The 11851-nt window shown below is 44.1% G+C and overlaps 1 protein-coding gene across 1 annotated transcript; it reads left to right on the top strand.

Annotated features, from left to right (window-relative positions):
• Positions 1-7268: 7268 nt before the first annotated feature.
• On the top strand, positions 7269-11595 carry fkh (fork head). The gene is given in 1 exon segment (XM_017182444.3): positions 7269-11595. A coding segment is annotated over 1 exon segment (2118 nt). The 5' UTR covers positions 7269-7910; the 3' UTR covers positions 10029-11595.
• The last annotated feature ends 256 nt before the right edge of the window (positions 11596-11851 follow it).

Consider the following 11851-nt stretch of genomic DNA (forward strand, 5'->3'; position numbering starts at 1 on the left):
CTACTTCATAATGTGCTGGGTCTTGATGGGATTAACACAAACGGCCAACACATCTCAAGCATCCGAAGCTGTGTGCCAGTTTGGTGTTTTTACTTTTCCGTTTTTACGCAGTCATCACCGTGATCAACAGCCCTGGGTACCCATCGGGTGCTCTTCAGCTCCACAGAGCCAGAGCCAGAGCCACACAGAGCTCCAAAGTCTGCAGCTCTTCAACTCTAGACTCCGATCTGGGATCTCTCGGAGCTTGGATCTTGGATCTCAGTGCGCTGTCTGCCTTGGCTGAAGAGCTAATTTTCGTGTCAGGCGGGCAAAAGTTTATGAATGATAGCCAGAAAATGCAAAACCGGTCTTCAAATTGTATTTATTTTATTATTTACCGATGCCATTGCTTAAATCTCGTTGTAAATTGATTAATGCCCTGGCCGGGAGCGGGTATCGCCGCCACTGGTCATCGTTGTCATTGTTTTCGGAAGTAATTAAGACCCAATCGGACGGGCCTGAGTCAATAAAGCTCTCTCCCCAATCATATTTGCTTTGGCGTTTCGACACTCCAAAAATCACAACGCCACTGCGATAAGTTCCAGTTCCAGTGGACGGCGCCTCCCATAAACTCGAGCATATTACATGGGTACTTACTATATAGTTATACTAAACTATACTTGCGATAGGGGGCCGGCAGCTTGTAAATCAATAAACTACCGAAAAAAAAGAAATCATATATATAGAGTGGGGCTCAGGAGCCCAGTCCCCATTTAGCCATCCATATCCCCGGCGTGACATATTCCGCTCCACAACAATTAATTGAATTGTTTGCCCGGACATGTGTAGATACAAATGTATCTCTGTCGCTGTATCTGTATCTGTATCTTGAGCTGTGGCTCGAAACGCGTGTGAACACGGCCACTCAATAACGCGTAGCAAGATAACAATAATTTTTTCGACAATTTGACAGCTTTTTGGCTGCCGCTTCAGTCCATGGCACATTGTTAGATAGCTATGTAGCTTCGAAGTAACATATAGTGAGAGCACCTACTCCGAGTAGATAAAAATTTAGATTTTTCGATTCTTTTCTGGCAGCAGTCTCGTTGTCGCCGCTACTGCTGGAAAGTTAATTTTTCAGGCAACGAATAAATAATTAGCGGCCATGTGCTAAGTTCCATGAGTATTTTTGAGAGCCTCAGAGCTCCCAGAAACGAATCTCGCGAAGCGAACAAAAAAACATTCTTTCGCATGATCAATTTGGGCCCCTGGTGGTGGTCGTTCTCGAGCTGCATAAACTGGTTTTTTTGGTGGTAGAAAAACCGGCTCAAAATCCTAATCAATTAAACCATTTGAATTGATTTGAACAAAATAATTTGTTTGTAAAGAAAAACTTTAAGCATGAACTCTAGATTAAGCGTGAACTATGGGTAAACAAATTTCCATTAAGGATCTTCAGAGCTCATGAAAAATTTGAATTTTTCAAACATAGTTTTGAATAATAACTCCCAAAAAACCCTAATATTTACCTCGTAAAAGGAACTTCACATTCTTGAGTTCTTTTTTAATTAAAAGAATAAAACTCGCTGTTTTCTTGTGCTTGCCCAGAGGAAATAAGGTCGCCAGGGCCTTAATGGCGCTGCTTTGCAGTGTTTGCACAAAGATAAAGACCAGAAACTTTATAGCCAGCCGCAGCGAAATAGATAAAAAATGGAAATAATCAGGCGAAAAAGGCGACTAGGCCGTGATTTATGCGATATCTAGTGTCGTAGCCCCATGGGGCTCCATTCCCTGATAAGGCACGCACACCCCAAATGCGCCAAATTCCACGGGGAAAAGAGGAATAGCAACTGCAGTCTAGTTCAGTCTTGGTGGAACTGCAGTTTTTTTTCCATGGGGAAAACAGTGAGTCACGATGACGACAAGACCTACTACAACCACACTGATAAGGCCACAAAGAAAATCACGTGTGAAAGTAAGGGGAATGCAAGCGGAAAAAATGGAAAAGAAAAGGAAAATGAAAATGAAAATCTGGCAAAAGGTGCGCGGAGTTGGCAAACACTCGCCGGATAAATTGTGAAACGGAAATGAAACACCTACGCAAATAGTGCAGGCGATGCGCAGACACAGCCGCAAACAAGCAACATCCTAATTTAGATAAGAGCCGCCGTCGCCGTCGTCGCCGTCGGTTCGGTCCAGTCCAGCGGCATTTTATGGCCCCGAAGAAAGTACTATCATCCGAATCCCTGTCCCTGTCCCTGTCCGGAGCGTTCTAATTAATGCAGCGACTGCTCCAGTTTCGGTGTCACCTTTGCACCATGCCATAAGGTACGTGTATATGTGGTCTGTATGCTATATGGGATATCGGCGGCTATCGCCGGACTGGACCGGGATGCGGCTCCTCGTGGCAGGGGCAGGCAGTCATAAAATTGGCATTGTTTTCTACGGTAAACACGCGCGCAATGTGGTCGTAAAACAAAAGACGCTTTTATGGCCACGCTCATTACGGCACACGCAATACAAAGACCTAGATACACACGCAGCCGCAGATACGGATACCGCCGATACTTAGAGCTATGCAAAAAGTATCTAGGAGATACACCTAAAGCAGCCGACAGACTCAATAAAGTTCTGCAAACAGAATGTCCATGTTACGTAATCAGATTTTGGACCTTTCTTACTTGGTAATTAATTATTTAAGTGAGAGATTTAAGATAACTAAGTTACCTTAATTGTGATTTAACTCCTAATCAATTATTTATAAGAAAATATTTATCATACGGCACCGTTTTATAAAATGTTTTTGTTATTAAAAGTAACATCTAAATTTCTAAAAGGTATTTAAAATCTTCTTATATGATGGAAGGAAGCTAGATGTAATTATAAAGTGCAAGGATCTTATAAAGAAAAGAATAAGGAAAAATAAATGATAAGAAAACCACATAGACAATAGTTTTGTTGAGTATTTTAAAATTTTAAAAAGTCCTTAATAATGAGTTAATTTAACGTTTAAAGCCAAGATAAGAGAGAATAATAAGCTGAGAAAATTGTAAATAATATACAAATTATTTATTCAATATACATTAAAAGTATGTTTTTAAATATTCAAAGAATAATAATTACATACAGCCAAAAACTGTGTCTTTAGAATTCAATTTCATGGAAATATTGGTACAAATTAAATACTAATAAGTTAAAAAGAACCGAAACCACATTTAACTGCTAACCAAAACCAGTTTGTCTACGTGTGTAAACTACAACAAAAGATTAGTAAAAAATAAACAAAAAAATTCCATTGGTCTCTGACTAAATCTTATAGTATAGGGAAATTCCTTCCTTCTATAATTTTATTATATCTAATATTCTACAGAAAATTCTAAATACCCGTATTTATATTTTTTAATTATTCCAAAGAATACTCCCCAAGATTCTGCAAGATCCCTCGTCTTTTGTTTACCTCACATATTAGAACATTGCGATCATCTGGTGTTGTGGCAAATGATTAAATAATCACTAATAAGCCCCGATAATTGGGTTAAGCCAAAAAAGCACAAAGCAAATAAAGCAAATAAAAACAATTTAAACGACATTGATGACCGACGGGTATGGCCGGGTATTTTAATTTGTGTGAAAATGTTGTACAAACAAATAAATCAACAGTAACAAATAATAACAATAAAAATAAATATTATACATATTATGGCAATACACCGATACCGATATAGATACAGATACAGGCACAGATACGTCCAGCTGAGAAATGTTGGTCAAATGCTTTGATAGATATACAATATATGGGATATATATATATATATTTTTGTAAAGTCACTGCCACACGGCGCATGCGTCACACAAATGCTTAAAACAAACAGAAAGCGCAGCATTTTAAAGCAATATCAACAGCTCCACCGCCGACAACAAAATCAAAACAACGGCGGGAAAAAAGCAGAAAGGCAAATATTTTCCATAAATATCCTCCATTCGGGAGGGATAGGGGGGTGAAACAATTGAAACTAATTAAAAAGTTTGAGCATGGCTTAGACCCGCTCGATTGCCGAGTGCAGCCGAACGGGGCTCCACTGTGCGAGTGCGACTACGAGTGGCACTGTATCAAATCCGACCCACAGTGGCGCGCTTTTAAAGCAAATAAATAAATAGATAAATGACTAAAAGGTAAATAAATACACATTTTTGGACTGCTGGCATTACTATTTGCGGAGAGTCTACGCCAAAAAAAACGTACACATTCGGCCGTACGACTGCTGCGATGGCAAACATTAATGAGCCAAAGCCACTTGAATTGCCTGTGAAATACAATAAAAATATTAAATATTTAAGCACATTACGGTTATTAGAAGTGCACATAAAGATTTAAGTACATATGTGTGTTCAGACACCAGCGATATTTGGTGTGTAATGATTATGATGATGAGATATAGATATATATCCGAGTGGTGAATGTGACTGCCCTGCTTGCTGTGCACATAAACAAACGGTTTTCTGGGCTTAATAAACAATTGCCTGGTCGGGATATTAGGGGTTAGATTTAATAATGAACAATTACTGATTGGAATATGATGATAATATTAAATAATAAACAATTACTGATCGGGATATTAGGGGTTAGATTTAATAAGAAACAATTGCTGATTGGAATTACTCGATTATATGTTTCTATAGTCGATTTCTATTTGTTATTAAAATAATTAAAAATGCTAATTGAAATGATAAGACGATAAGTTATTCAGATCTGTAGAATGGAAAGTATATAGAACAGAAAAAAGTCATTTCCCTATAAAGAACTGATTAAGAGCTTCTAATTAAACTCCTTGGAGAGGCTTAGAGCTCATATTAGCGTATTATATAAATAATTAATATTATTTATACTTTAAATTATAACATCTACTAGTCATTGACAAGTTATTGTTGCATCTTAAGATAGGCTTTGGTCTTTAACAGACTAGGAGAAGGTTTGATTTCTATAATTCTATAAAAACCTATTGAATCCAAGCTTTGATCATTTGAAAGTTAAAGTCTTAGGGATCACTTTTAGGATCATTTTTAATCCCATGAAGATCTATGTTTCGATTAAGAAAATATTAAATCAAAAAGAAAACTGCAATTCAGCTAATACGGAAATTCCTTGCATTTCCTATTACTTAGGTAAAGCAACAAATATCGATTGAGCAAGAACTTTCATTGAGAAACGAGACAATTGCCAGGTTTATGGCTGCAATAATGAGTTTGGCTCACACACACACACAGAGACACTGTCACAGACACAACACTTGGCTGGGGTGAAAGGGTTAAGCGGAATGTGCACTGAATGAAAGGCAAGCGATTTGGTCTCGTTCCGAGTCTGGTTTATGGCCGAAATTAAAATGCGTTTTATCCGCGGCCATAAAGGTCTGGGTGTTCCTACCAGGAAGTGGCGGCAGCCAGAGCACGCGCTGCCTCCGCTTGCCGGCATCAATGAACGCGTTATCCTGCTGCTACCTGGAAGGATGCTGATGCAAGGGAGATGATGCATGAGATGATGGATATATGGTTGGAGATGATGCTGAGGCCGCAGAACTGGGTCACTTTCGCAATGACTTGCCAAAAAAGGAGAACGCTGCGCTGCTGTTGCCGGTCGCGAGGCCTCGCCACGAATGCGAATGCGGACGGACGGGAATGAATGAGAGTGACATTGGCATACCTTAACCTCAAACAAGAAAGGAAGCTAACTTCGGCACGCCGATGTTTGTATACCCTTGCAGATTGGTTTCGATGTTTATATTATAGATTTAAATGCTGAAAACACTCACAAAACAGAGTTTCATTACATTTTACCTATACTTATTATGTTTACAGTTTGACAGTTACAGTTTTACATTCCCAGTTTTACATTTTCTCTACATCTACCGATCGGTTTATATGGCAGCTATATGATATAGTTGTCCGATTTTTATGAAATTTATACCATAATTCTAGAATAATAAAAAAATATTATATCTCAGAGTAGATAAACATACGTTGAAAAACAACGAAACTATAATTTTTTTTCCTATTTATTTCTCGACCGTTCCTATGGCAGCTATATCATATAGTCGTCCGATTTTGATAAAATTTTTACCAAAATTCTGAAATAATATAGAATGGCCATATCTAAAAAATGGTGCAAAAATGTTGAAAAACAGCAAAGTTATAAATTTTTTTCTAGAAATATATCGAACATTTGTATGGCAGCTATATGATATAGTCGTCCGATCCGGCCCGTTCCGACATATATAGCAGTGAGAGCATATAGAAGACTATATGCAAAGTTTCATTCAGATAGCTTTAAAACTGAGGGACTAGTTTGCGTAGAAACGGACAGACGGACGGACGGACGGACGGACGGACGGACGGACAGACGGACAGACGGACAGACGGACAGACGGACATGGCTAGATCGACTCGGCTGTTGATACTGATCAAGAATATATATACTTTATAGGGTCGGAAAGGTCTCCTTCACTGCGTTGCAAACTTCTGACTGAAATTATAATACCCTGCAAGGGTATAAAAAGCCAGGCGAGCGGTACGAAAAAACACACATAAACACACACCACACACACACACTCACCCATTATTAATGTCTTCTTTGGGGAGCCAAGGAATAGCGGCAGCAGAAAGAACGGAGGCAGCCGGGTTCTCTGCCAAAACAGAGCGAGTTTCCAGACTTTGTTTTCTTATTTTTTTGTACTTCTTTTTTTTTTTGCAGCTTTTTGTATTTTTGGTAAGCGGAAGAGCCAGAGAGTGTGAGAGAGAGCCAGCGATTATTGATCGCATTAGGGAAAATCGTTAACTGTAACATGGCGTCGCTCAGCTTTCCTGTCTCTCTATAAGTGTGTCTGTGTGAGAGTGTGTGTGTGAGTCGCAGCTGCGAGGGCGTTTCCGTTGGCCACGCCTCCTTTGACAGAGACACACACGGACACACACACAGTTGCCTGGCAACCGGGACAACGGCTGCCGCTGCTGCTGCTCTGTTGATACAAGAGCCGCTTGGCCAATGCGCTTGCGCCGCCCTGCCGCTGTGTGCGTAAGAGAGTCGTCGCTCCCCATTGGCCATTTGCAGCTTGGTGGTGTGTGTGTGCGAGATAGCCGGCTATGGCAGGCCATGTGAGCGCGAGGGAGAACGAGTAGGAGTTGCTGCTGCCGCCGACAGCGTCGACTGCTCTGCCGGCGTCGGCACTTGAGCGCGGCTCGAACAATATTTGTTGGCAGCAAGCGCAAGCCAAATAGTAGACAAGCGTTCCCCTCTGCAAACAGTCACATTCAAGAGCTCAAGCCAAAGAGACACTCGAGCGGACCAGCAACAGCTCAGCCTCAGCATCAACAGCAGCATCAGCATCAGCAGCAGCAGCAGAAAAAGCAGCAAGCAGCAAGGCAGCTGCAACTCCAGCTCCCAGCTCTAGCTTTGGACTTTAGTGGCCAAAAGCCAGCTAGCTATCCACGTTCGTGCGTCGGTTTTTTGTCTTGTCTGTGGCGGTGCGCGGCAGCTGAATCGTAACGAAAATAGAGCCATATTTGCCACGTTATTTAACGGCGGCAACACACAAATAAATTAAGGCCAGTGCCCAGTGTTTAAGTGCACAAACAAAGCCCAGAACAACCCACAACTGGCTAGTACTACCAACTAGCAACTACCAACTACCAAAACAGTGAGTGACAGTGCTAGTGGCCAGAATGCCCGAAATATGCAAACCCATTGATGCAGTGATAGTGCACTGAAAGAAACAAAAAACAAAAGCAAAAAACGATCTCCTTTTTGATTTTCCTTTTTACGAACGCGTCCCCCGCACGCGTTGCCTTTTCCATCGGTGCAGCGTACCCAAGCCGGCAACATAACGGCGCAACTATTGAACAGCTTCCTGAAGGGTAGCCCCCACCAGACCACCATTGACATCATGCAGAAGCTCTACGCGGAGCCGCCGCCCAGCAGTGCTCCCGTGAGCATGGCCAGCTCCGGCGGTCCTGCGTCGGGTGGCGGTGGCGGTGGCGGCGGCGGAGGACCACCTCCACCCGGCAGCCAAAACAATCCAAATCCCACAAGCAACGGCGGTGGGAGCATGAGCCCCTTGGCCAGGTCCGCCTACACGATGAACAGCATGGGATTGCCGGTGGGCGGAATGTCCTCAGTGTCGCCCCAGGCGGCAGCCACCTTTGGATCCAGCGTCTTGGACTCGGCAGCGGCTGTGGCCAGCATGAGCGGCAGCATGGGTGCCGCAGCCATGAACTCCATGGGCGGCAACTGCATGACCCCCAGCTCGATGAGCTATGCCAGCATGGGTTCCCCGCTGGGAAACATGAGCGGATGCATGGCCATGTCGGCGGCCAGTATGTCGGCGGCGGGATTGAATGCCACCTATGGCGGTATGCCGACGGGATCGCGGGACATGGAGACGGGATCGCCCAACTCTCTGGGGAGATCGCGCGTAGATAAGCCCACCACCTACCGCAGGAGCTACACGCATGCCAAGCCGCCGTACAGCTACATCTCGCTGATCACGATGGCCATCCAGAACAACCCGACACGGATGCTGACGCTCTCCGAGATCTATCAGTTCATCATGGACCTGTTCCCGTTCTACAGGCAGAACCAGCAGCGCTGGCAGAACTCCATCCGGCACTCGCTGAGCTTCAACGACTGCTTCGTGAAGATCCCGCGGACGCCGGACAAGCCCGGCAAGGGCTCCTTCTGGACCCTGCACCCGGACTCGGGGAATATGTTCGAGAACGGCTGCTATCTGCGTCGGCAGAAGCGCTTCAAGGACGAGAAGAAGGAGGCCATCAGGCAGCTGCACAAGAGTCCGTCGCACAGCAGCCTGGAGGCGACCAGTCCGGGCAAGAAGGACCACGAGGATTCGCATCACATGCACCATCACCACCACAGTCGGCTGGATCACCATCAGCACCACAAGGACGCGGGTGGCTCCTCGATCCCTGGTGTGGGAGTTGGCGTGGGAGTGGGAGTCAATGTGCTGAGCGCGGCGCATAGCAAGGACGCAGAGGCTCTGGCCATGCTGCATGCCAACGCGGAGCTGTGCCTCAGCCAGCAGCCCCAGCATGTGCCCACGCATCATCACCACCAGCACCACCAGCTGCAGCAGGAGGAGTTGTCGGCCATGATGGCGAATAGGTGCCACCCGTCGCTGATCAGCGACTACCACTCGTCGATGCACCCGCTGAAGCAGGAGCCCTCCGGCTACACGCCCTCCAGCCACCCGTTCTCCATCAACCGCCTGCTGCCCACGGAGTCGAAGGCGGACATCAAGATGTACGACATGAGCCAGTACGCCGGCTACAACGCGCTCAGTCCGCTGACCAACACACACGCTGCCTTAGGCCAGGACTCGTACTACCAGAGCCTCGGCTACCATGCGCCCGCCGGCACCACGAGCTTGTGACACCACCAGTACCCGCTGGCTTAAGGACGCGCGGAGCAGATGCTGCGCTCGCAGCAGCAACAGCACTTGCAGCAGCAGCAGCACCACCAGCAGCAGCAGCACCAGCTGCAGCAGGCGCAGCAGCAGCAACAGCAGCAGCAGCAGCAGGCGCAGCAGCTGCAGCAGGCGGCGCAGCAACTGACATCCGCTTCAAACACCACATCAGCGGCAGCCAAGGCCAGCGGCAAGGCGGGATCGGGCTCAGGATCGGGAGGCTCAGGCTCCGGCTCTGGTTCGGCATCCGGTTCAGGATCGGGATCAGGGGGCTCCAACTACACACAGAAGCTACTCCAGCAGCAGCAACAGCAACAACAACAGCAGCAACAACAGCAGCAGCAACAACAGCAGCAGCAACACCAGCAACAGCAGCAATTGCTGCACAGCCAGCTGGCGGCAGAGCTCCAGGAGGACTCCTCGAACATCACCAGCGACCTAAGCGAGGAGCAACTGCAGCAGCACCAGGCGGCGCAGCAGCAGTTGTACAACAACTACCAGCAGTACGCCGCGGCGGCCGGCTACCGGAACTGGAATCACAGCCTCACCTTCAACGGAGCCGCCGCCCTGCAGAACCTGCTGTAGCTGTAGCCCCCAAGTTGGCCCTCGGAGCGGGAGTGGGAGCGGGAGCGGAGTGGTATCACCATCTCCTCCATCCGTCCGCCCGCCAATTAGCGAGTGCCGTGCCAGCGGCTTTTAGCACCTGGGCGCATCCTTTGAGCACGTGAGTTGGCCGCCTCGCACCTGTACATAGAGCGATCGAGGTTCGGGTTAGAGTTTTGAATGTGTCCACAGAGGTTGAGATTGATTGGACCGACAGTATCTTTTGTAGGATGTAGAGTATCTTATAAATACTTTTTTAAAATATTTAAACATCTAGAAAATGTGTAAATATCCAAGAAAACTTTGAAATCCTAGAGATACTTCTAGGTTCAGTCTCCTTTCTGTGGATTCAGTCGAAACTCTACCCCCAGGACCAAGCCCTTCTGTGGGGGTTATTCGAGAATCGAAAGAAAAAGTGATGTAGTTGTAAGTGCAGCAGAACTTTTGTTAACATTTTTATGTTTTGCTAATATACAAACACAAAAATAATAATTCCGTGCCATTTGTTTTCGTTGTTTCGAAACAAGCAATAACAATCAAAGCGGTTAAAACTAAAAATTTAAAGCATTTTAAATGTATCACCAATAGTGAGGGAGAGAGAGAGAGAGAGTAGGGATCGTGTGTAATGTCCTTTCAAAAGCCTAACTAAGCAGATTCCAAGAGGAGAGATACAAACACTAAAAACCTTTGTCCAAAGGCAATCGCAATCGCAATCGAATTCGAATCGCAAATGATCAAAAACCAAAAAATTCTACAAACTAAAAAAGCATCGTAACGCCCAGCAAAAAACCCTAAGAATCTTCAAAACTATCTAAGCAACAAAAATCTGGCCATGCATATGTAGGAAACGTCGTTCTTACACTATATAATTTATCATTTTTATATATATATACGCCGATAAGCCAGCATTTCATTTACATTCTGTGTGTGTCTTCAGTTGTTGTACGAATTCGTTAGTCTAAGGCATTTTGTACATAGTCTATAAATAGATATCTCTAAGCGAAGCCCCCAACATAACTAACATAATGAGCCCAATTGCAAGCAGCCACTTTTAACTAACTCGAGAATTAATCAAATTGTATGAAATTATGCCACAAAACCACATGAGAGTAAATATAACATAAATATAAATATTGTATAGCATTTAACATTTAATTAGCATAAATAATGAAAGCGAAACACAGAAAAAATGGAAAACCAGCGCCACATAAAAGCGAAAAAAACTGCAATTATTATTCAATAATTTTTAATATTAGTTATATTGTGCGTAAACAGAAAAAACAAAACAAGCGTAAAAAAACCCCATAAAAAGCGAATGAAACATTTTTACATTGAGCTAAGCTAATTAATTAAACTTGATAACAAAACAAAAAAAAAATAGTCTAAATATAAACACAAACATGAAAATTATTGTAAAATACACAATATAAAAATTCAATAAATGTCAATGCAAGAATTCAAATCCAACTCTAAAGCTAGTTAAAATTAATATTATTAAAAAATACAACAAATCGACTATTTTAATGTTTGAAATACAAGAAAAAAAAGATCATAAATTAGTTTTCATTTGCCAGCAATCAGCCATCGGAGAGTGCCACCTTTGTTGACACAAACAACTGACCTCCAACAATCATTTCTATATTGATTGGGCTGGCCTATCTGTCGAGTATCGGCGGGCTATATCTCTATATCTCCATATACACATAGTACGGCGATGCAGCGAATTGAACGACCGATAGCCTGGTAGTAGTTCCAGGAGACGCTATCTTATCGGTGTCACTCAGATGCAGAGTGCAGTTTTTCCA

This window comes from Drosophila kikkawai, chromosome 3R (assembly GCF_030179895.1).
Source record: "Drosophila kikkawai strain 14028-0561.14 chromosome 3R, DkikHiC1v2, whole genome shotgun sequence".
NCBI lineage: Eukaryota > Metazoa > Arthropoda > Insecta > Diptera > Drosophilidae > Drosophila > Drosophila kikkawai.